This window comes from Corvus hawaiiensis, chromosome 2 (assembly GCF_020740725.1).
Source record: "Corvus hawaiiensis isolate bCorHaw1 chromosome 2, bCorHaw1.pri.cur, whole genome shotgun sequence".
NCBI classification, from domain to species: domain Eukaryota; kingdom Metazoa; phylum Chordata; class Aves; order Passeriformes; family Corvidae; genus Corvus; species Corvus hawaiiensis.
In genome coordinates, this window is record NC_063214.1 from 24,075,866 (window position 1) to 24,102,132 (window position 26,267).

The following is a 26,267-nucleotide window of genomic DNA, read 5'->3' on the forward strand; positions in this document are numbered from 1 at the left end:
CTCTCCTTTTTCTGGAGCAGTAATGATGAATTTCAGCCTTGTACCTGATGTGACTGCTCTTTTTGGAGGCTTATCAACACTACAGAACACTTGTTTTCTGCCTCATAAGAGAGAGCATGGGTTTCTAAGACATGGAGGACTTTTCAGGACTGATCAAACACTTCTATGAAGACACTCAAAGTCTCATGTATAATGCACAGTGTATGTATAACTATGCTGCTTGTTGATTTACCCTTTGGTTTCTAATTAAATTGTATTTTTACTTATGAAAGGGAGAGGAGAGCTACAGTGCATTGGCCACATTCAGCAGGCCTGGAATATACAAAGGGCATAAATAGAGCAACTTCTATACATCTGTACTGGAGTATAAAACTGATTAGCTCAGGTCCTTTCAAAGACCTTGGAGTACAAATCACCAAGAGGCTCTGGTGCTGCCTGCCTGGTTTGCAGTCACATTGTCCTGCCAGCACGTGGTCCCGCTTTTGGCTCCCCGTGGTCTCAGCTTATGATCTATTTCCAGCTACATGCAGCTGAGGAACTGTGGCCATCATTCAAGATACCTGTGAGAGCTGCATGAAACAAACCATGAAAAATGCAGCATTGCATTTCACATATCTGCGGGTTTCTAGTTCTGGTTAGGGAAGGTAGACAAGGAAATATTATCCGAAAGATCTGGGTTGATCTGAAAGTATCCTGTGAATGTTTTTCAGGCTGTGATTTTGAAATATTTTATGGTTTTGAATGCATATACAGTGGTACCTGGAAAACAAGAAACACTTTGGAAACTTTTTCTTGAAGAGTGGTGTTCTGAAAGTGCACAGAATACAAATCTGGAGTCCCTGTAGAGGAGGAGAAAGTGTGGAGTAAATATTTTGCTGTTAAAACCAGAAAAGATTAGTCAATGTGACTTGATTCGAAAAACAACCATAAAATGATTTTCGGTAACTGTTAACAATTACATTAATACCTTAAAATACAGGAAGCACTTTCAATAGGAAAACTATTCCATGTAGGTGATTCCCAGCTATAGGCACCTCATTTGCACATTGTAATGGATTAGTTAGCATGTCTCAGGAGTCTGTCTCAGGATCATATTATTACCCTCAGCTGGATAGGATGAAGGTAAGACCTGGCTGAGGATGCCATAAGCATTAAATGTGGTGTGCCGTATCAGCACTTCAGCCAGACTCACACAGAGTGAATAAAGACTTAAATATTTCTATACCTGGTTTTCTAAATTCTCATTTCAAGGATTAAGCAGCAGAATCCTGAGTCAAAAAAAAAAAAAAAAAAACAAAAAAAACCGGCTCATGCTTTTAAATAGATGGATGTCTGTTTCCTTTTCATTATTTCAGTTTTAAATCCTTGACATAATCTGTCCATCAGTGTGGTATGATCACCTTGGGACTTTTTCCACAGAGTTTGCAGATCTGATCATCACTGGTGTACAGGCACACAGTTTTCAGTAGATTAAAAGGATAATAAACAACTTAATGTTTGGGGATGGGTGGATTTTCACATATTTCCAGTTAGCTGTTTTATAGAAAATAGCCAGGGGTGTAATAATGAAGAATCCATTACTCCTAGTACTGCATATGCCTTATATGAAGGGACGTATTTATAGGAATACAAAGCCAGGAATCCAGCAGGGCTGTGGGGGGAAAGAAGAGGCAGACACTTTCCTGAAGGCTTTTTTTCAGTATCTGTTTGAAAAGCCTCAAGCCATGAAGCTCTTGTTACTTCCCTGGGGCTCTTTCCAACAACTAATGCAGAAGAATTTTTTCCTGCTATTCTTTCTGAAAATAATTTTATATATGATTTGGTGTAAGAGAAGACACCCAGACAGAACAGTCTTTTCAGTGCTGACCTTGAAATAAAATCCCACCTTGATTTGTACAATGGGAAGAGTTTTATGTTTTATGTGTGACAGACCAGCATCTCTTTCTGAACAAAAATTCTGAATCCCTATAACTGCTTTCCAACAAGTTCCCATACTGTATCAAACTGTAGAACAAATAAATCTCATTATTATTTTCTTCAAATCTCAGTTATTGGTCTCAGAGTTGCTAAATACTTTGCCTGGGTAGCATTCAAAATGCAGAACAAATAGCTGAAAGCAAGACTTGTTTTTTCATGACATATTAAAACGAGGTAGCTGATCATCCAGGTGATCCCAAGCACTATCACTATAGAGACAGTGCTAATCATATTTTTCATTAATGAATCCTTTTTATTCCTAGAAGCAGAAAGACACAAGAAGTTATTAATTCTTTCTCTATACCATTTAATATCTATTTGAGCTTTAAACTTTCTATATATTTGGGCTGTATTGCAAAAAGATATGATTAAGGTGAGTTGAGAAGATACACTTCCCTACATTTGTTTGATGTATCATTTGGAGAAGAAATCCAGAAAAATAAATGTAACCAAATGTATCAGACTAGTCTGTGTTTAGAGTATGCAGCTTGGATGTATCTGGTTTTAATTTAAAAAGTGATGTTTACCAAGCCAATTGAAAATTAGCATGTTAGCTATTATAAGTTTTTTAGAATGCTTATAAGTTCATGCAAATGCACTTAATTTTCAATATAAGAATTAGCTGCCCATGATGTCTGAATATCCAGTTTCTCTTAAGCCTGAACAGACTCAGAGGTAAGGTATTTTGTTTGCTCCAACCATGAAAATCGTACATAGAGAAATGAAGAGATGGTACAAAGTTTTATTGAATGGATCAGTCCCATGGGATTAATAAAAATTAGAGCAATCCTTTTTAAAATAATACAGTGTACACTGAGGGTTTGTGACATTCAGCCTGTGACAATACATGGAGTGTTGATGTAAAACTGAGCAAGTAAATCTGCTTCAAGCTACTCAAGAACTGGCATGGTGTTTGTCTGTGCTGAGAAATTCATAATTCTCAGTTGGCTAGACCCACTCTTCTCTCACTTTTATGGATTTAAATTGGGAATAACTGTCATTGAAGTCGACTGACACTGCAATCCAAAAAGGGGGACAAAAGCCTGAAATGTGTTCATTGATATGCACTTGTCTTGAACAAAGTCCAACCCATTGTAACAAATGGAATTCATTTTCTGCCTGCTTAAATTATACATTTCTTTAAAATAAAAGATTTTGTAAAAAATCTGAGTTTGTGACAAGAAAGTCTGAGCTGGTGACAAGAGACTGAGGAATAAATTTGCTGAATGATATGAGGAGTCCTGTGCCATCTCACCTTATCAAATTTGTCTTCTTCAATATCACAGAGATGCTGATTTTGATGAAGATCAAGATGTGAAGCAGGAGTGCTACTGTCAAGAGGAATGACCACAATATGGGCTTTTGCACTCTGAGATTCTGATTTTGTTCCAGTGCTGCAAGCCATCAACTTTGAATATAAAGAGAGATAGGTTCAAAAGATACTTCAGATACATTATTCAGAATACCAAAACAAAACAGAATAATATTCCACTTTTCATCCTGAAAGACCTTACAGTGCTTTATAGGTCTTATTAACTTAGCTCTGAAAGGCAGCCATTCCTTGAGAAATGAGGGCTTTCAATCATGCTTCTCTGGGAATGCAAAATGATACATCAAACAAACGACATGGAGAAATAATAAGGTACAATATAACCAAATAGATATCTGGCCACCACATGCACCTTTATCTTTAGGATATATTTTATAGTAAAGAATAATAGGGCAGACCTAATGCACAAAGGCTGAAGAAGAAACAGGGACAACTTCAGAAAAACAGGGTTATCCTGTAATAACCTTCACCTCTTTTCTTTTTCATTTTCAAATAATCTCAAATTAGAAGTCACACGCCCTAAATGAGTATCACAACATGACCACCATCTGGAAGGGGGTTTGTGTTTACATTTCCTAAACAAGTCTGTCTTTCTTTTCTATCATCCACTATCTCCAAGGTACACTGCAAGCCTGATAGCCTACTTTGGTATGTGTGCACTTGAATACCTATGCCAAAAACACTGGGCAAATAGGTATATTGTTATTATGGCCAGATTTTAAATAAATGTGAGGATTAAATGTAGGTACTGAGATGAAGGGGTGGGGTATCAGTTAGGCTAAGGGTGTCCACAGTTTACACTTCAACTCACAGGGGACTGCACAGTCTTGCAGAAGGATTCAAGGCAGATGTAGATTCAGTACCCTAAATCCTTAGTGAGGAGAAAATGTGTTTCCTTCTAGTGAATGTCTAGGTTAAGTGAAGACTTCTATTTCTTTTGACTACTTAGATGTACAAAATAGTGTACCAACAGTACATCTAGAATTGTATTAATAATAAGCCATCACAAAAGGCATGGGGATAGCAAGTGTTGTAATAATACGTGAAATTAAAATTCTTCCTAGAAGAAGAAGTCAGTAGTTTAGAGCTTTTCCTTCTCTGTAAGTTGCTCCAAGTGTTACTGCAACTACTACGGCAGGGATTCCTAATTAATAAGAGAGACATTAGCATTTTATTGTTCGGTTGCACAGGCATACCTCCCTCCCACACAAATAGCTCCTTGCCTCTGAAATTTCATAGATTTTAAGAGCTATGTTTCACCTGCACTGTACTAAGTTAAGTGGGTTTTCTGTAGCCTAGACAAAAAGCAGGACTGAGGGTTGTGAGCACTATTTTTTTGAGGGCAGCTCATGTCCATGACTTGCTGATTTTTTGCCATCAAAGAGTTTCAACAGAGCTTCCTGAGCCAACACCAATGGTGAAAGAGCAAGCTCCCTCCTGGGCTGTAGTGGGCTCCCTTATCACAACTGTGCAACCCTAACTTCTGGTCAGCAGTGAGAAACTAATTTAAGAACATTCTGCACCAGACACCATTGCATTTCATACCAGATTGATGCAGACTGTAACTTTCGCCCTGCAAGAAGCTTGGCTGTGCAGGTTTGCCTCCTCAGTGCCTTTGCTTCACTTCTTGTCTTCCACGTCTCTGCCTCCCAGGTCACCCTAGGCAGCACATCTCATGGAGAGGAACCCCATGCACAATTTTTTGTTTGGGTAATAAACATGCTCCTTAAAGTCTGTTCCTTCTTCATCCCTAATACAGACCTTCCAGCTTGCCATGCATTTACTGTGCTCTCAAAAGAGATCCAAAAGCAGTGAGTCAGAATCATGCTGGTTTGGATGTGTGTGACTTGTCACAGGACACACTGAAGAACATAATGCTGTGTTGTCATGCAGATACGTATGGAGGGAGCACAGTGCCACGTAGCCAGGCAGTTTTTGCTGAACTTTTCCTGGCTTGCATGTGCAGTCCGAATTCTAAATGTTTCAGAGGAATTGCCTCTACAAATGCAAGGCATAATAATGGAACAATGAGGATTGAAAACTGCTTGGTGGGTGCCATCAGAAACAGTACAACACAAAAGCTGAATACACAACATGGAAAAGACAGGTGTTCCTGTACACTGCATTAGAAGAGTTTCTTGAAACAAGCTGAGATTTTCACTTTACCTAGTGAGCATCTATCTGAATTTTTCCATTTTCCGGGTACTTTGCATTTCCCTTTCAGTCTGCAGTGTTGTTGCTAACTGCTGTACTGACTTTAGAATGTGTTCTTTGTTTATTAATAAATAATATATAACAAATAATATCAGTCACTCATTGCTTTTGGATGTATTCAAGGCTCTGGCTGGGAATCTCTACATCAGGAATTTAAGTCCACATATGACATCACCATAACTGAAAGATTTTTTACTTAGTTTCCAGAAGCAGATTGTTGAATGCTTGATTACTGTGAAGATTTCTCCTGCACCCAACAGGCCTGTGTTGCTGTGCCAGTGACCAAGCTATCAGTTTCAGTGTTTTATTAGGACAATGAAAACAAGCTCAGTTTATACCAGTAGTGTGAGCAGCAACAGGAGATAATAAATCACGTGGCACTAACCCAGAGACACTGATTGTAATTACTCTCTGCTGATCTCCTGTCTTTACAACTCTCCCTGAATGTACTCTGTACTGTAAAAGTTGCCATATGGATAACTTTAAATCTCACCCCATCCAATTACTAACATGGTTACGAGGGAGTGTCCAGGCAGCAGCTTGATGGCTCTGAGCAGCAATAAGTACAACTGTGCAGAATTGAGTGCTGACCACAGAAATGTTGCCAGCAAGAAATAGTGCAGTAGGGCAGGCACAGCTGTGCACCAGGAGTCTGCAGGAGGATCCCCCTTGTCAGAGGTGAGTAAGGTGTTACTGGTGGCATCACAAGGAAGGTATTGCTGGTAGCATCTGGTGATATCATTGCTGCACTTCCTGGCAGTGTGGTTTTTGATTCCAGAGATGAAGATGATGTTAAAAATGAGCATAGAAAAGCAGAGGCTCACTAACATTCACATTACGGATAACTTTTGAGTTTTCCTATTGGTAGGAATATGTTTACGAGAAAAAAGGAAGAGAAAAATAAGAAAAATTGGAAAATATTTTCTCATTTTCATTTATACTAAAAGCAAGCTAGAGTACAAACTTCAATACAGACAGAAACCAAAACAAATAACTTGTTTGCAGAATTACACCAATGTTACTCTCAGACAGCTTAACAAATCTATCAGTTTTGTCTGACTTTGACTAGAACACAGAATACCCAGCATCTTTTAGGACTATGCCTTGACTGACAGCAGTTTGGGATGCATTTTATTTTTTTCCCCTCTGCTCTTTTTGGAATCCTTTTTTTCGGTGTTAAGAAGTGAAGTAGCATAAAACAAGTATTTCTAACTATCCTCCAAAGTGCAACAGAATAATAAACCTCAACTTCCAAACTTTGTCTTGTCTCAGAATCACAGAATCACAGGATCAATGAGGTTGGAAAAGACCTCCAAGATCATTGAGTCTAACCTATGACCAAACACCACCAGTATCAACTAGACCATGGAACTGAGTGCCATGTCCAGTCTTTCCTTAAACACCACCGGGGATGGTGACTCCACCACCTCCCTTGGCATGATATATATTGTATACCGTATATGTATGCATATGTATAAATGTGTATTTTTATGCATATATATGTATGTATTTATTTATATAAAATAGTATCATAAATAAATGCATTTAAAAGGCAGAGTCTGGAAGCTCCTACAATCTTTAAAACAATAACCTCGATGGAATTGTTCCAAATCTACATTAGCACAAGCAGGATGAGAAACATGCATTCATCTATTGTAACTACAGCTCTGCTGGCAATTTGCTCGTTGTTCAGAGGGGAATCACAGGACACCATTAATCACAAGCACATCCATCAAGGCAATTTGCTGCAATTGTGTTTGTATTAAGTCACTCACAATTTAACAGTAACACAAGCAGCTACCAGCTAGAAAAAAGATAACTGTTTACACATTGTAGTACTGGGGTATGGGGAGAGGTCACGCTGGTGGTGGGACACTGTGACACATTTTTAAAACCTAGTATTGAGATAGTGAACTGAAAATCTCAACATGTATCACAGACCTTTGTAACGATAATAGCACTCTGGGTCTGTGTTGTCAGTGCCTGGCCAGGGCAGTAACAGAGGTGTAAGCAGGTACCAAGCCATGCTATGTGATTTAGCTATTTTTAAAAATACTATTTGCTAATCAATAATATTGCAATATGGTCTAAACTGACTACTTTTAATTGTTTTCTCAAACTACATGCAGAGCAGAATATTGTAACTTAGTGCAAAACACTTGCAGTTTAACATCTTCCCTCTTACCTAGTGAGTGTTTGAAACAAAATTGTAATAACCAGACCAGCCATGGACAATCCAACTCCAGTATAAGAAATATTATCCAAAGGCTTTGCATATTTATATTTGATCTGAAATGCCTAGAAAATAAAATTGTATCAGTTATATCAGATGAGAAGAGATAAATTTCTTTCTGAAATTTGTGTTTTTAGTTGCACATAGAAACAAGAATGTTCTAGTAAAGTTTGATTATTGCTAGCCATTGCCAGAATTTTTAGATCACACAGAATGATTATAAAAATAATAAAAAACTCCAAAACTAGAGAAATTTGTGAAGAACACCAAAAAGAGATTTAACAATGCTGATCGGGTATTCATCAAAATAGCAGATAAAATTATGCATTTAAAATGCAAGGTGACACAGACTGGACAAAGCAGCTTTTAACTTTTCATGCTGGTGAGCATTCTAAATTTTGACTTCTTCTTTTGATCTTCTTAAGGTAAGATGTTACAAAGAATTATAAATTGAAACCAGTCTATGTTTGTATAGCGACAATAAAGCAGCAAGTAAATGTAAATGTATTCAGCAAAACAGAAAATGCTGTTGTGTTTGCATAAACAGATGGGAATCTTTGTTAGAAGTCACTTTGTGCAAAAAGGACATGCATAACATAAAGGGAAATACAGAAACAAATAAATAGTAAAAATATGGAAATGCTGTTCTGTGAAGACGGTAAAAATGAACTCTGAAATGCTGGCATGCTGAAGTTAGTGACCACAGATACGTGATTTTATCCAGGGTGTGTTTTGTTTAGAGAAGCTGAAATAAATACTGAAAGAATAACAAACGTCAGAAACAGACAATCATTCCAAAATAGTCTTGTTAGTACAAGAGGGCAATGTATAAAACTTTACGGTTGAAAGCTTAATATTTACAGAGCAAGTGCTTTTATAAGCATATAAGCAAAGGGAGTAGTTAATGCTAAATCCTCTGAGTTATTTACCCAGCACAAGGCAGTGCCAGAGCTAGACCAGATTCCAGGCTACTCTACTGTTCATCTGGGGGCACTTTAGCCTTTAGACAAACCCTCATTCAGCCACCAGCTGCAGCAATGGAGGTGCAGAGCTGGAGGCTACAACAGCTGAGCAAGGGGAATGAATTAGGCCAGCCCTTCCCTGCTATGGAGCTGCACAAGCAGGTGGCACAGCCACAGGTCGTGTCAGAGGAAGCCAGGACTTGCCAACACATTTGGCTATTCAGCAGCTTGGGCACAACTTGCCCGATTTGCCGGATCTGCCGTGGGGCAGAAGCAAGTACATGGGGACATCTTAAACTCCTGTGCGTTCTAGCTGAGCGCACCTATGCCCTTCTATTGCCATGCTGGTCTTAGAGTTAAAAACAACCAACCAACCAAAAACATTAAACAACCCTGGACTCTTCCCATTCAAGAAAAGACGATGCCCTATCATCAGAACAGCAAAATTAGTGGTGTGATTACACCTGCATCTCAAGAACTGGTCTCTCCCTTTTGCACAGCCAGCGGTACTCCAGTCATTTCGAGTGTAATCCCAAACGACGTAGGCGTGATCACACAGCTGCAGTTCGGATGTGGCGTACCAGGGACTGGGATCGCAAGGGGAAAAGGGTCTACAGAAACACAGAGATGGCACCAGCAAACAGTGTGTACTGACAGTGATTTGATTTTGAAAGGGAAGCTGGTGCCTACCAAGGGATATATGGGTTTCCAGTAAACCTTAGGAATGATATCAATAACAGCATATTTGGCATTTTAAACTTGCTTTATATGCCTTTCTCAGTTAAGATTGCCAATTAAGTTACCAATTCCTGTGATTTGTTCAGGTAATTAGGATTCAGGCTCCCACTGACTCCCACAGCATTAAACAACTGCCAGCTGAATTCCGTGTAAGCCAAACAACAGCTTTCAGTTTGTGGTAGCACTGTGTTACTGCCAACCGGAGCTGGATCCACACTGGAACAGGAAGCAAACAATGATAAACGATAAACCCACCCCACCACTTCTGCCACACAGTGGTGCTCAGGCATTCATACACCAAATGCAGTCATTTTCAGACAACAAACTTCTGCTGGGTACTGCAATTAGAACCACTTTTTAATGAGCAACAAGCAGCTTGGAGTGCAAATAAGAAGTGAACAAAACCATTCATGGTATTAGGTAGTTCTGTTTAAAATTATGAATAAAAGTAGGAGTAAAAAAATCAATTATAAGTTTGTTTCATTAATTTCCTTAGAAATTACACATTTCCTGCATCACTTATCTGTATGGTTCCATGGTGATGATTACTGAGCTGTCATATGTATTTATTTGACCTTAAAAGCTTTGTTAAATGTTGTAAGAAGAAGCCAACTACTGTTTTCTGGAGAAACCATGCCAAACATGAATGCAAATTATCTAAAAATGTTGGGGTTTTGGCAAATGGACACTCACATAAGAGCATTTCCTGCAAGAAAGTAGTAACACCTGGAATCAGTTCCTCGTGGAGGAAGTCAAAGCACACAATGGTTTTAACTGGAAGTAGGAGTTAAAAGATAGCATGAAAAGTGAACATTCCCCACATTAATATGCATATTGAACTATGCCAGTCATGTTGACTTTTTCTTGTTTTCCAAGATTTTGGTAGTCTTCTGGAGAGAAAGACTGTCCTCCAGAGACCTGGTTTTTCATTCTTGATATAGGACTAATGGACCCTAGGACAAATCCACTCTGGCATACCTATAACATTTTATGGAATACAGTTTTGCTCACAAAGGTCCCAGTTTAGCAGTACGGAGTCAGTAATATCAGCTGTTTAGTACAGAAGTTGAAGAACATTTTCTATGCCACATTATCTAAGCACGCTTCACTTGTATCAGTATACATCCCACAAACTCTGTCAATTGCTTATTGCCAAAAACCAAAGCAAAAAAACCCCAACCCCCTCTCTGCTGGAATCTCTTTCCCTAAGTCCTGAAGAATGCAGCAGGGCCAGGGCAGCCTGTGGTTCAAACTGGCCATGGTGTTTCTCACCTTGGGATTGAAGGCTATTTCAGCACTGCTGGCTACTCCACCATCAATATTGCCAGAGATGACTCGTTTAGAAACTGTGGAGACTCTGATAAACCGTGGACAGGAGGAGTTTGTCATTTTGGTACAGGACAAATCCAACTCTGCCACTGTCTGATGAACCTTTGCAAGGCAAAGAGAAAACTAGGTATAGATGGCAGGTATGAGAGAAGCTGGTGCTTTTGGAGAAGCCTACACAATGCTGTCGCACGCATTCAGCATTTACAGATTCTTGTTCAGATTTTTTTTTTAGAATCCATATAAGTAGTAGAGAACGGCTGCTCTTCCCGTGAATGTCAAGAGACATCTTCAATTTTTGCTGACGTGGGGTGTGAAAATAGTTATTACCATTCTCTTAATGTCATTTCTGGGGGAAAACACTGGTAAATGAGGAAAATAATATCCTTAATGCCAATATATACACACAGTCCAAATGGCCAGACTTTTAATAATACTGAATAAGAAATAGTCACACCAGGGACGTTTACTGCTAGTGAGAAGTCAGAGGACACTGCCTGGTTTTTTGCCTTCAGATCCCACTTTTTGACTGCGTTTCTTTTGCACACTTCTAGCAAATTAGAGTTCACTACATTATTTAAATCACTCAACTGTAGCTTAAGTGAGGAAGCAAAATCCTGGATTATATAATAGACTTTGTTATTGATTTTATGCTTTTAAGATCAAGAGGGACTGATTTGATCACTCTCTGATTTGATCATCAGGTGAGACTAATGTAACTGTATATCAAGAAAATATCATAAATGTGCACTTAATATTGAAGAAATCTGTTGGGACTTTTTTTAAGACAAGCTTTTGACATCTATCTGTCTTGAGGGGACTGTTATGTGATACTGGCATTATGATAAAGGCTTTAATTACATGATCACACTGTTTTTCCACAGTATTGTTGTCTGAAACAGTGAAGAGAAGTGGCAGTGAACAGTTAATGAGTTATTCAGTGATTTTTTATTGTCAGTGCTGGGTGTGTGAGGTTACTTGGTTTATCTCTTCACATCTTATTCTAATCCTGCTGAGAGGACTGAATTATTCATTTCCCTGTGGGCTTGTTTACCATTATGGTGTCTAAGTGCTCTACTAACTTCACCTTTGTTATACTGTTGTGATGTCTCAGTGTTACTGACACTACATGGAGAGACTGAGGACAAGTCTGCTGGTTTCTGGTGCCTGGTGTGAAACTCTTGTGATGTCAGAGAAACGCATGTTTGAAACTCAGCTCTCCCACACCCACCAGCTTCTGAAGCAAATGAAGCAGAGGAACTGTAACCTTTTTCTTTTTTCCTCTCCTGGTCAATACCAATTTATCCTCTGAGCACTGCAGAGTGCAGTGGACATCTGGAAAAATCCCAAGTGGGTAATCCAATTTGCAGGTGGTAGGATGTGGATGTCCTGGCTGACACCTGACAGTAGTAGTAATTTTAGTTGAAATGGTTGATATATTCAGATTTCAGGCAAAGTAAATATGTACTGGTTCTTGATCTCAATGTTTGTAGAGGTATGGACAAAGACTCAACACACTCTCAATTTTAGAAAACAAAACAACTGAAAAAGTCCCAGACACCAAAAGCATTCTAGCCATTACATGTACTTTTTCATTCTTCTATAAATAAGATTATCCAGCTCATTTGACACGTGCATTTCTTGTACCAGGCGTCAGCATGCATAAAAACCAACCAGCTAAGGGGTTTTTTCCCCAAAGGAGATTTTTAGTGAATATTCATTAAAAATTTTCCCAGCTGCAGTTTTCAAAAGAAGAAAGAACTTACTGTGACTTAAAATGTTGAACAGTATCTGAACTTCAGTACTGAGGCCACCAATCAGCCCAGGAACATTTTCCTGTATTTCTAGTTTTGTTGTCTGATACTTTCCCAGTGCTATATTTGCCACCATTAGCAGTGTATGAGTTAGGATTTATGGTTCATACTGCTGTGTCCAGGTAAATCCAACAACCCACAGGACTTACTTCTCTGTGCCAAAAACAGAATCATAGAGGACCCTAATTTCAGTGGAGCAGACTGGATTGCAACATTGGCTGTGAGATGTTGCCAGTCAAAGAAAATTCCTCCATTGTTTTCATGAGGCTGCATCAAAATAATGAGTGGGATAAAAGTTATCATTATTTGTTATTATACAACTACAGGTTCAGTTTCTGAGCTTCCTCTCTGATTTGGTTCTCCAGTGGGAAGCACTCCTTGTTTCCTATCCATACCCTTTCTCTAACGCAGAAGAATCCAGCAATGTGTATGTTGGTGGAAATTGGAAATTAAACATTGGTGTTGAAAGCTAAAAATATTTTGACTTGTTCACAAACTGCTTTCAACCTAAACAGAAAGGGAAATGCTGTTGACTGCATCTAAAGAAAATGGCAAAAGCTGAAGTTACCTTGTTGTAGCATTGACAAGATTACTGTGGATGAATTCTGTTTCGTTGGCATCCAAGAGTTGACTCGCTGTAGCCATTACTGCCACAGATGCCTGAGACATGCGGAAAAAAAAGGCAATATTCAAATGCAGTTGAATAAATCACCCCATGTGCTACACACTGAATGGGCAAAGTAAGAACACTTAACAAGCATTGCTTGAAAGTACACAACAGAGTAGAAAAGCAAAGGAAGCCATTCAAGAGACCACAAGCTTTGTGCCAATGGGTTCGTAAATTCCACACTTCTATTAACTTAAGAAGGATTAAATTATCAACTTAAACATTAAATGGTGCTCATATTAAAATTTCAGATATACATCTGAACAGCTGATAAATTTACACTCCGCTCTGCGAACAGACCCAACAGTGATTCCACAAGTATGTGCTCAAGGATGCTTAAATAACTCTGTTAAATGGCAAAATTAGAGCATTGTTTGTAGTGTTATGTACAGTTAAGAAAAAGGACAGTGTCTTTTCTGCTGGTAGAGGGGGGACAGAATTGATATCCCAAATATTAAGTCCCACAAGTCTTATTTTAGTCCTCACAGAAGTCACCTGAAAGTCTTCTGGAACATTTGGCTTTTTCATAATCTGTGCTGCTATATTTGCAGCAGCAGTGATGTTCTCTCTGGTCAGTTGGTCTGGCACGGAGGTGAGGATTTGAGTGTTATTTGCAATAACTGAAACCTTGCTGGAGCATGCAGTTTCAACCTGTGAGGAAAATGTCATTCAACAGAAACAAAATGAAAAACGGAAAAAGAGTCACCACCTCATAACATTCTCACAGAAAATAAAAATATACAAGTATTTGGCCATCTAAAATGTTTATGTTAATGTCAAGTACATGTTATTTGCAAATTCTCCCTAGAGATTGTTTTCATGAATTCATGGAGTATCTTGGGTTGGAAGGAAGCCCTGGAGGTCCCCTAGCTCAGCAGGGCCTGAAACTAGGCTTCTCAGGGACTCACTTTGAATATCCACAACCTCCCTCAGAAAACTGCTCTTGTTTGAGCAGTGTAAAGAAGAAAAATTTTCTCTTATCTAACTGGAATTTCCCATATTGCCACTTGACTCTGTGGGCATTCATCCTAAAACTGCACACCTTGAAGAACAGCCTGGCCCCATTGTTCTCCACACCTTGCCATGAAGTAGCAGCAGGACCTCTCCTTTGTCTTGAGGTTACTGAGTTCTGAGTCTATAAACTTCTGTACACTTTTCATTGTTCCTTAAATAACTACAACAGGATTTTTTGAAAGGCCATCAGAGGAACTTGAGAAATGTCCCCTGGAACAATCATGCCTCCCAACACAGTGCTTATAATCTGCACTGAGTACATTATCCTCATTTCAGCACATTATACAGTGTCAGCTTGGAATAAATATTAAAAAAACCACCAACAAAACAATAAAATATTCTTCTTCTGGAGATACTAGTAAGAATTGCTATAAGCACTGGCTGGGTCCAGTTTGAGTTAGTTAGCACTGAATGGAGTACATGTCTGTTGCATCTTAAGAGTCTAAACATAAAAGGAAATTGAGTCATATGATATATGATATATGATATATCATATATATGATATATATGATATATCATATATATGATATTTGATATATTATTTATGATTTATGATATATGATATATGATATGTGAAGGTGTAGCTAGATAACAATAAGAGACAGAAAATCTGCCAGTCATCAGGTGAAGTCCTCTATTTCTTAATACTGCCAATGAATATCTCTACTGAATTGCTTCAATAACTGAATTGTTCTCAAATTATTTATGTTGGGAAGCTACCAAAATCAAGATTAATTCTATCACGCAGCTTTGAAGCGTTGATAAAGCTTGGAATGGTAGCTAAGAAAAGTGAATGTGTTGCACAGGGAGGAAGGAAATTTGCTTTTATAATTACTGGAGATGATATTATTTGACTTGAAAACATCTGCCTATGCATGATGGACCAACAGCACATCATGAACACCTGTGTTCACTGTTCTTGCTTATGACTTTTAGCATGACCTTGGATTCAAGGTAAATATTTCAATTTAAAAGTAATCAAATCCTTTTAAACCTGGTCTCTGGATCACTAGCATGAGCACTTCCTCCTCCCATTCCCCAGATCCCCAAGCAGCCCTCAGCTCACTAGAGGGCAGCCCGACATCACAGCTCCCAACAAAACCCCACATTACTGATGGCAGCAGAAAACCCATAGGTCACACCTTACTGGCACTAGAAATAGATACTGCTAATATTATATATTACTTTGAGCCATTTAGTGAAGGTTATGTACTGGGAAAATGTAAAATTGAGCTCAAGGGTTTCTCAGGAAAGGATCCAAGCGGGTGAAGCATTGGGTTGAAGGTACAGTAGTCAAGCAAAAATCTGCGAGAAAAGGGACTTCTCTTATTTAAAGGGACAGTACCTGGTGTATTTTTTTTTTCTTTTTTTCTTTTTTTTTTTCAATTGGGGCTAGTGATAAGGAAATGAAACACAGAAGCAGCAGAAGGGAAGCAGTCACTGTAATGTGCTTAGTCATGTTCAGCTCTCCATGTTTTGCAGATACACAGAGCTAAACCTTAGAGCTAGACTTAGGGGGTTAGGGATTTTATGGATTTTATGGAATTTATGGATTTTATGGATGCCATTCATACAAGAGAGTTTGAATCTGGATTCTTGGTGGACAGAAACGTTGATGGAATGGAAAGGCTTCACTCTTAATCCTTCTGAACATGTTGGTGTCAGTATCACCCTCATGCCAGTCTTCTCCAAATCCCTTGCATGTTCTCATCAATTTGGCACCTTGGGTCGGCCTCACCTCTGTTCAGAGGCATTTGCTGTGAACTGGGAACCTGACTGAGGAAATTGAAGGCCAGTTAAGAAATAAGAAAAAGGATGCTGTGTCCAGGCAAGCCCAAGCAAAATAAAATGATCACTGTTGGAAATTCAGGCCATTTGCAAAGCAGACACATGCCAAGAATGCCACTGGAAAAGGCTTTGGTCACTTATTTTGCTTTCTGCAAAGTTTTGATGAACATAGCATATATTTCCTGCCTCAATTTTCCATTCCCACTCCCCTTTCTTTCCCCAGGATGTTTAAATACTAATTTAATATTACCTGTGATGCTAAGGAGTCCAGCTTTTCATTACAATTCAGAATTTGGTGGGAGGCTTTAAAGTAGGATTTTTCCTTTCTCTGGAGCACGTCTGGATTGCTACTGAAGCATTATCTGTAATTTTGTAAAAGCAGAAAGATACGCATTTGGTACAGAAGCTCTCACACATACACATGACCTCACTGGGAATTAAAACTGTTCTGTGGGTGTGACACCCTATGCAGTGTAATTTTCTGTTTGCTTGTAAAATTTTGTCTTTCAGTGTTACAAGTGACCATCAATTATTTAACTATTTATTGTTCTTTTTAGAGCATGTATTTTACATTCATGTACACAGTCCTGTCAGAGTGGCTGACATTCTTTATGTCAAAGTCAGACAGGCTTTCATTATGTTAGAGCTGCAGAAACACATCTCTTAACTGGGGGGCACTGGCATCAGCACTGAGCTATCGGAAAGACTCTTTACCATGTCCTGAAAAACATTGTTTATAATTCATGAAAGAAATGCAAAGGACATGTGGAGCAGCCATGCAGCATTTATTCCTCTACACAGTCTCTGAACGCTGGGACAGGTCGTGGAACCACCGTTGATGGAAAGCATCCTGAATCCTAATGCTAAATAGTAGGATATAAACAGATTGTTTTTCTATTAAAAGGCTGTTCAGGAGCTGACTCTCCTCCCAGCCCCAGACAGGCACAGATCCATCTCAGCATGTGTACCTGAAATTCTCTGCATTTGGGGTAGAAACCTTTGTAGAAAAGTTTGTGCTATGGAGTTCTGGCTTCAAACACAGACCTCTCATCTGGTCTAATAATCCAACATTGTTCACAGACCTTACATTTACTTTTGGGAAGTGGAAGCAAAAGGAAAGAAACACGTACCATTCACAATATGAGGTGCACATTTTTCTTAGGAGTGACCATATTTACCCACTATAATCCGTTCAAAAGTAAAGGTTTTTATATTGCTTTCAGAAATGTTCACTGTCTCAGTACTGTAGTCACAAAAATTAACTGCACAGAAAAAAATATATATAGATATATCCAAATGAAATATTTTTAGGATAAGGATCAGTTTTCAAAAATAAAATAGTGCTGAGACAATAGAAGCTCATTGAATCTTTTGCCCTAAATGAAATAAAAGCAGTTAGGTAAATCTTGTCTAAACCCAAGCTGCTAAGCTGCCTCAAGTGATACTTTTGAAATCAATGAAGTCTTAAAAGCCCATACTCTTTGCCATCTCTTCTATTTTCACTGCTTTAGTCCTAGAAAATTTGTGACAAATTGTAAAGCCTCACCTTTGGTGTCTTAATACCCGGGCAGAAATCAGATTTGATAACCTAATGCCACAGAATACAGCAGGGGGGCAAAATTACACACTTTTGAACAACTAATGGGGAACAGTCCTTTGGTGACTCTAAACAGCGATGGGTTGGATATGGCTTCTGGTGCAGGAAGTTTCTGCCCTGCTGTCTGCTGGACTGGGACAGGCTGGCCACCCCAGACCCCACAGCTGATACTGGCTGCATCTAAAAGCAGCATGATGAGCCTGGTGAACCCTGACCTGACCCAAGAGAGGAGCCTATTACATTCTCATGTACCACACTGCTATAACTTAACACAAATTTACCTCACAAAACTGCAAACACTTGGGGAAAATATTGCCGCACATAGGCAGAAAATTTTTTGCTTCATCTTAGGACTTGCAATATCCTGTTTTTGCTAACTTTTGCTAATTCAGACCACATTTCAGCTGACTATGTCCCATTAGCAGGACTGACTCCAAGCATATTTATGGTCAGGGTTCTGAGGGGGCTTAGGAAAGCTGGAGTGTTCTCTGTGTTCTGGCATGGACTTCCTTGTCAGGTTACTTAACTTTGTGGATCTTGTTTTCTACGGGGCCTCAGTTTCCCATTATACAATGACACTTTCCTTCTACACGAATTATTATGAGCAAATAAGGATGCATGATGCTGTGAAGATGAGGCTGCCTTACAGCACCATCCCTGAGCCTTGCTTGTCAGAAGGTGGTTAGCAGGACAAGGTGTCTCAAAAATCTGGTGGAAGGAACCTCTGGAGGGCATCTAGGCCAAACAGAGGCTCCACATCCTCACCAGGAGACATGCTGCAGTGACACGCTACCTTTTTAAATCCAAGCATTTCTCCTAATGCTCAATCTCAGCATCTCAAACTGCATCTTATGACTTCTATGTCTCGCTTTACCTTCTGGCGGTGCAGAGAAGGTTTGGGTTTGATGGTCTTTGCAACTCCTTCTCAGCTGGAGGCTGCTGTTAGCCCTGCCCTCAGTCTCCTCTTCAGCACAGTGAACAAGTTCAGCTCCCTTCCATACTTCCTGCAGGCCACCTGTCCAAAGCCCTGTAGATGCTAAAAAAGCTGGCAGATTTATTTTCCCAGCTTTTTACAGCTGCTTGTGAAAGTCTCCTTTCTCATGCAAGCTAGCTGAAAACAGGGTAGAGGGTTTTGTAAACCAAGACTTTATCTCACAGGTGCAAACTTGTTATGCACAGTCTTGTTTTCCACACTGAAGAAAATATTTTGAAATGGGTGCTGTACCATTCAGCCAATCACTCTGGGAGGTGTATGGTCAAGCACCTAATGATGTTATGCAAACAAAGCTGCATAAACAAATCTGTAATTAATTAAATAATCCCATTTTATCCTGGACTTCTGTGTCGTTCTTCACGCTGTCCCTGCGGACAACAGTGACAAAGCCCCTCACTGACCTTACTGCATCCTGCTGAACCCTCTCCAGCTTCCCTAAGTCTGGTTTACCTGGCTTGCTGGTGGCAAACCTTAGCTTGTATTTCCCCGTGGTGCCTCACCAGTGCCAGGAGGGGCAGGGTAAAAGTGTCCATCAACCTGTCTCCCTCCACATAACACAGCTGCTCTTCCACCTTGTTTGCAGAGAACCACATGCTGTTGGCTCATATTGAACTTGGCATCCACCATCACTCCCAGGTAGTTTCCAGCAGGCCTGCTTCTCAGCCAGTTCCAGCAAATTCCTGGTCTGTACCAATGTCCCTGGCACAGAGATCGGCGCTTATTCCTGTTGGATGCTGTGAGGTTTCTGTTGGAATGATCTTCAGGTTTCTCAAGATCTTCGGCACCTAAGCTCTGCCATTAACTGTGTCAGCAATGCCTCTGCCCCGCTCCAGGTTCAGTGTTGTGGGCATACTTGCTGAGTGGATGTGCTGTATCATGGTCCAGGTCTTTGATGAAGACACTGAATGATTCTGCCCTATTATTGACCAGTGAGTTGTTCTACTTTTACAATATCCTGATCAAGTCACTGATTGCTACCCCTTCAGTTTAGCTGTTGAGGTAATTTTCAACCCAGTGAGTTGTCCATTCACCCAACCTGTGTGTCTTCACCTACCAAACAAGAATGCTGAGGGACATGGTGTCAAAGGCATCTCTAAAATCAAAGTGTATTATATCTTGTTACTTTTCTGTTGTCTACATAGACAGTTACTCAGTCAGATTGATCCTGCATGTAAATCCATGCTGTTCCTGATGATCTTCTGGTGTCTCATATGCATGGAAATAGACTCCAAGAGGATATGTTCCAAAATTCTTTTAGCACCTGAGGTAAGCCTGACTAGCTTATGGTTCTCCCAGATCTCCTTCCTACCTTTCTTAAAGGTGAGCATAATATGGATCTTTTTCCAGTTCTCTGTGGCCTCTCTTCATCACCATAGGTGTCAGGAGTCCCACAGGGGCATCAGCCAGGTCTTTCAGCTGTCTTGAATGAATCCTCTCTAGACCCATGGATTTGAATGCCTTTGTGGTGAACCTGCCTTCCCTCTGATGGATGAAAGCCAAGAATAAGTTGCTATGAACACATATGCACTCATACACGAATAGGTACTCATACAGGAGTACCTATTCAAACTTTTTTTTTTCTCTGTCTAGTTATTCAAGCCTTCATCCAAAAGTGCTTTGGGCTGGTTTATATGCTTATACTACTTGATTTCAGACTTTAAAAAGAGAGTCCATCTGAAATAAAATTTTCCCACTGATGCAAGTCTCAAATCATTCCAAATATTTTGACTTCATTAGGATCACCCAGATTAAAACAAAACAAAATGAAACAAAACAAAGCAAAAAAAAAAAACCAAAACAACCAAACAGAACAAACCACAAGTAAGAATAAAACCAGGCCTTTTGTCATGATTTGTGAAAGAAAATAACCAGGACATAATGTAGAAAAGCAATGAATTATGAGCCAAGTGGAAATTTTTCATCATTGTTGGAACAAAAGTAACTGGGTTACAAAAGTTGTCTACGCTGTATGCCACGCTCTCTTTTCCTGGCAATAAACCAGATCACCTCCTCCATACTCCCAGCACGTGACTGCCTTTTCTTCCAGCCTCCTCAACACCTTTAGCAGTATGATCTCATGCTCTTTATGCTCCATCATGTCTCAGCCCTTCTCACCTCTTAGATCCATCTTTATATTCTCAGTACATAAAATATACATCTCCATTTTGTTAGCTGGTGAAGAGGAAACAAATGTCATGAGTAGTTTATGCATCTTAGTGACTAGACTGGGTTGACTGGCCATGTGGCCTCCACCTCCTTACTGATGGCATAAGTCTCCTTTCCTTTTCCTCTTTGAGATATTTATAGGGTTGGTCTTCTGTACCCAACTACTGATATGTACAAAACTCAAAAGATTTTGAGACCTTTAAGATCTGTAACCACTTAGTAAATTTAGTTGAAACTGATCAGCAAGTTAAAGAAGGTGCCAAGAAAGTGGAACAGCAGACAGATGAACAGTATAAACATTGCTCAGGAACACAGGGTAAAATTCAGGGTTTGTAACTTCAATAATGTTTGTTATGATTTCAAGTTAATTGCATCTGTCCAAACATTCCTACCTCATGCATTTTAACAACTGTTGCTATTAAAATCTATTCTTTAAGGCAATTCACAGCAAATCAAATACAGAACACTAGAGCAGTGAACAAAGGGAGTTATGGAATCATCATAACGCTTTGTTTCCGGTGCTGAAATTCAAGCCATGATTATTTAAGCCAACTTCTCTGAAACATTTTGCCCAAATACTCCAATCAGTCGTGAACTCATTCAATCCGTCATTGTCTGTTGGATGTGCTGCCCATCCTGTCACAAGGGAAATGACATGGAAGACCTGGACTTTCCGTCTACCTATCCATCTTCACCAAGCATATTTTCCTGGATACACTGCAGATATTTTGACATCCATCTGAGCAAATATGTCACATTGTTTGACAAAAGCACAGCTGACACATGACGGCGTATTTGTGTGTCACACTGGCCACATTGTGGGTTGTTGGCCTGGGAAAGTATGAGCTGGGGATTTTACCAGCTCTGGAGATCCTGCAGCTTGGTGAGCTGGCAGCCTCCCAGCACAGGGCAGTACAGAGAAGCCATGTTGTGGCAGAGGGGACTGAAATGGGAGTCAACCAGGACAGTGCTATTCCAGGTGTAGGAAATTTGACTCATCCAAGACCAGCGCCAGTGGCAGCAGGAGCTGAAGACAGGCATTGTCCTGCAGCGTGCTGAGGTGGATGGTGTCCTCAAACACAGGGCAAATCCAGACATGGCAACAGTGGTCACTGAGGTCTGAGTCAGATTTTCAAATCACTGTGATCTTCAAACAGGGGAATTCAAACAACAGCCAAATTAGCTAGAAACAGGCCACAGATTTTTGAAACCTGTAATGTCTTCCCCAGATATATTACTCCTTTGAGGTGGGTGAAAAAAACGGCATCACCAAGCAAGAAGAGGCATGGCACTGCTTGCAGATCTGACCCCACTGAGCAGGTCTCATCAGCAGGAAGGGTCAGGGATCTCCCAAAGTGAAGGGGTTCCCAGAAATTATTCCAGCTGCCCATGCTGCCTGGCTTGTAGTGACCTATAGGACAAAGAGATCCCACCTACTCCTCTGGGCACACTCAGGCTCCGTCCTGACAGCTGCCACTGTTGAGACAGAAGCACAGAGGTTCCATGGGTTCTGTAGTGCCTGTGTAAATAAAGAATCAAGCTGTGTGTATATGAATCTTCATTAATGGGTAGGTAAAACAATGTATCTATTTAATTTTATGAAGGAAAGAAGGAAACATGTTATTTTTGAAGCCTCAGCTAAAAAATATATATATGACCCATAATCTCACCCATATACTCAGTCCCTTGCCCCTAAACCAATGGCATGAACGTGGGGTCAAAGCTTCCAAACATGAATTTGTGTTCCCAAACTAATGTAGGTGGGAACAGTTTTGTGTAGATGCTGAATGAGCAGGAGTGTGGCCCTCCAGATCAAACTTTTGAGCCCATAAAAAACCCAAATTACTTCAGCAGGAATTCATGGGACCAAGAAGGCAAAACAATGCTGCAGATTCCCAGTGCTGAAGGGCCTAGAACAATAACAAGGACATGGATAGTCACACCTCCAAGAATCAGATAAAGATGCTATTATTTAAGACAGGCATTATAGGATAAAACAGAAAAAACCCCATGCCCCATCTCTGCCATAGCCTCTATACCCATTCCAGGACAGGTGACAATTTTTATTCTGTCTTTTGGCAGAAATAGTAGGTTTTCTTCAAAGTAGTCATTGAACTGGCTGCCACAGCTTCAGGAAACGAAAAGGCACTGTCTAAGCAACTGTAGGGAAATTGCAGGTCTCAGAAATTTCTGAACATATTGTGTTATTTCCTGTGAACAGCGAGCTCTGAAAATGTTACGGTTTTTTTAGAAAGAGACTGACAAATCTTGAATGGCTAAGGGGTATTCTGCAGCAGGGGTTGCAACAGGGAAGGGTTTGGTGGACCTCAGTCTTAAAAAGATGAATCCAAGATCTGGGGGATCTCCACAGACCAAGATTTCCTCACAGTCAATCTCACCAGGTCCCTAAGTGAAGGATGGAGTTGGAATCCTTTCCAATAAGGTTCACAGTGGAAATTGCACACCTATGCACTGGGTGTAGTGTATGGCTTCAAATAATGCAGAAAACTGGATTTGAGGACTGACATTTGATCTGATATTTTAATGCCTGTGTTTTGAGACACTGGCAAACTGAGTAAAGCCAGAACATTCAAAAGTAAATGGCGCTGCCAGGAACACGTGTCACTGTGTATTTCTAATGTTCTCCCTGAACTAAAGAGATTGCTTAACTTCTTACTCTTTAATGGGATTCATATAACTGGAGGATTATTGCAAAGTAATTAGCTGTGCCACGTGGCAGAGGTAATTCTGTTCTTGGCACTCTTTGCTCAGCTCTTGCTCATGTTATTGCTATTTAGCATTTGTGTTTCAGGCTGTCTCTGCTCCACTGCAGCCAGATGTCTCTGATGATAGTGGAATAACCTCTAAGTGTCACTAGGTAGTGTCTGTACTAGCCAGCAGCTTTTCAAAACACATCATCTCTCCATTGGAAATCTTACAGGAAAGAAAGGAAATCTCCTCCAGCAATTGAGACTTGTGTGGCTCAGCTGAGCAGCTGTGGAGAACATCTGTATCTGTGGGAGCTGTGTGTCTGATCACGCAGTTGTTGCTGCAGTGCCCAGCAGCACTGTCCCACCAGCCAGGCACACAGTGTGGCACTTGGGGCCATGTGGCAGAGACCCTGCTTTGGACTGGGAGCCTGGGAACCCACAGGACACTGGGGAACCTGCGGCACAGCTCCAAGGCTCTGCCTTGCTTGGTGAGCACAAACCCGAAGCAGCCAGGCCAGGCAGACTGCTGGGTCATCTGGCACAAAGGATCCCAAAACCAGGGAGGGAGCAGGGCTGCCCTGCAAACGCCTGGACCCTGAGCTGCCAGCGGAGGAGCAGTGGCTGGAACAGCCTCAGGTGGGAGCAGTGCTGGAGCTGCTGCTGCTGCTGCAGCCGGCTGTGGCAATGTTGGTCACGGGCTGAAAAGGAGTGCAAGGAAAGAAAGGGAAAGGTGGAAAGGAAAACTGGGCTGACACTCCTTTGAAAGCAACAAAACAGAAAAACAACAGGCAGCTGTGGGGTAAAAAGTTCAGCTTTACCCCTAGAGGTGTAGACAGAGCCGCAGTGAAGCCCGTGCAGCAAAGGGAAAGTGACAGCAAAGGGCATCAGCCTCACTTACCTTTGCATTCCCCGAAAGATTTCCTCTGTAGCAACTCACGGGACCTGTTAATGTCAGGCGAAACTGTGCCTCTATTTAGTGCTTCCTGGTAACTTTTCTTAGCCTACTGTTCAAGGTCTCATGAAGCTTTTTTTTTTTCAGAAGGAAACTTGTGTCTTTCACAAATGCAAATTCCTGAGCTGACTAATGCAGTCACACCTACTACACATGCAGTAACTCACCAGGCTCCAGTAATCGTGGCACTGGCTTAAAATCATGGGGTCCTTTTGGTTTTGTTTTAAGGTTCAGAAAACATCTTCTTTGTCTTTTAAGTTTTGCAGACATTAATCATGTCAAGAAGCCTGCTGATTTTTGACCATATATATTTCTAAACTAAAACTATACGATTCTTGCATAATACCAGGTCACCATGAACTGTTGAGCGTGTTTTAATCAAGCGTCATGGGAACGGTTGATGCTGGTGCCTGTGGTTGAAATCTGAGCAAAGAAAAAGCTCTACCACTATACACAGCAAGCAGTGCACCAGATGGGCATGGAGTTATTTTCCATCCCTGAAGTAGCTGCAGTTTAAATGCCTTTCTTAGCAGCTCTTTGCCTGCAGCTGTGTTAGGCACAAGCAGAGGTATCCCCACGCTGCACTGAGACTTAACTCCCATCTCATCTGGCTTTGGCTCTGTCAAGTCAAACCAAGCTCTGAGCATATTAGCAAAGGTAGATTATTATTGACATATGTTAAATAATCACTGTTTACTTCTGTGTCCTTTCTGGGGCTCAGCTATGTTCAACCCCTACAAACTATCTGATAAATCTCTTAAAGTAAATGTAACCTAATGAATCCTCATATAAACTTTTCTTCAGGCTTCTTGGTCTTAAATCATGTCTGACTCTCTACTGGACAAGCAGTCAGGACTATTTGATTCTTTCAATGTATTTTGAATATAGGTCCATGCATAGTTTCGTATCACATCAATGTAGTGAGTATTTTGCTGAGAGGAACCACTGACCAGCTTTCTGCTCCAAGTTTGCACACGGAAATGTTTTACAAGAGTATATTGACCTGATTTTCAGATAGAGAAAATGCAAATCTCTGATATGCTTTCAATAAATTTTTCAGCAATGCAGGTTGCAATGAAAACATGAACAGGTGCTATATGCATACAAGCATACAAGCATCTGCAAAGTAAATATTTCCTTTTTAAAACGCAATTTACTATACTAGCTAGAGGTTTATTTTTGTCTTTTGAAAAATAAATCCGGTTTCTACCAGAAGAGTGAGAAAATGTCAAGACATTTCTCAAAGTTATATCAAAGGGGTCATGAGCAGTGTACACATTACAACAAAAACACTCCAGAGATTGTTTGTCACCCTATTCTGTTTTACAGCAGCATACAAAGTTTGGAGTGCTTCTTTAAACATCATTGTAAGGAGAAAAATATTTCCACCTGAGAAGCATGCAATGTGGATGTAATGTTTGTCAGCAGTCGTGCTTAAATATTTAAGGAAAGGAAGAAGAACCCAAAGAGTTCAAATGGGGTAGAATAATTTCTTACCTCCTTTGAACCTGAGGAGTTGCCAAATACACAGCTCCCAAAGGGTCACAGTCACCACACAACAGGTAACTCCAACTAAAATTCTGTCCTGGTGGAGTGAAGTCATGTTGTAGTGCAGGCTGTCTGCAATGCTGTGAAATGATTATTTTACATTCATACTTCTGTGATAAACCATTAACTACGCATCTACTGATAAAACTTTAACCTTTTCCGTTCCACCTACAAAAAAAGAGTTTTGAAACTTCTGTGTTTATTATCTCTTGGGAACTGACTCTGGTCCTCAAAAT

At 40.3% G+C, this 26,267-nt stretch overlaps 1 protein-coding gene across 1 annotated transcript; it reads right to left on the minus strand.

Moving 5' to 3' along the window:
• Nucleotides 1–625: 625 nt before the first annotated feature.
• On the minus strand, nucleotides 626–26,086 carry ADGRG7 (adhesion G protein-coupled receptor G7). Its single transcript, XM_048328576.1, is given in 22 exon segments — nucleotides 626–669; nucleotides 672–785; nucleotides 788–839; nucleotides 2,080–2,236; nucleotides 3,233–3,385; nucleotides 3,889–3,902; nucleotides 4,384–4,451; nucleotides 6,015–6,379; nucleotides 7,707–7,820; nucleotides 9,148–9,297; nucleotides 10,728–10,808; nucleotides 10,810–10,885; nucleotides 12,547–12,654; nucleotides 12,744–12,809; nucleotides 12,812–12,861; nucleotides 13,163–13,254; nucleotides 13,757–13,912; nucleotides 16,314–16,355; nucleotides 16,358–16,425; nucleotides 17,194–17,325; nucleotides 22,232–22,339; nucleotides 25,981–26,086. Coding segments are annotated over 22 exon segments (2,316 nt in total).
• Nucleotides 26,087–26,267: the final 181 nt, after the last annotated feature.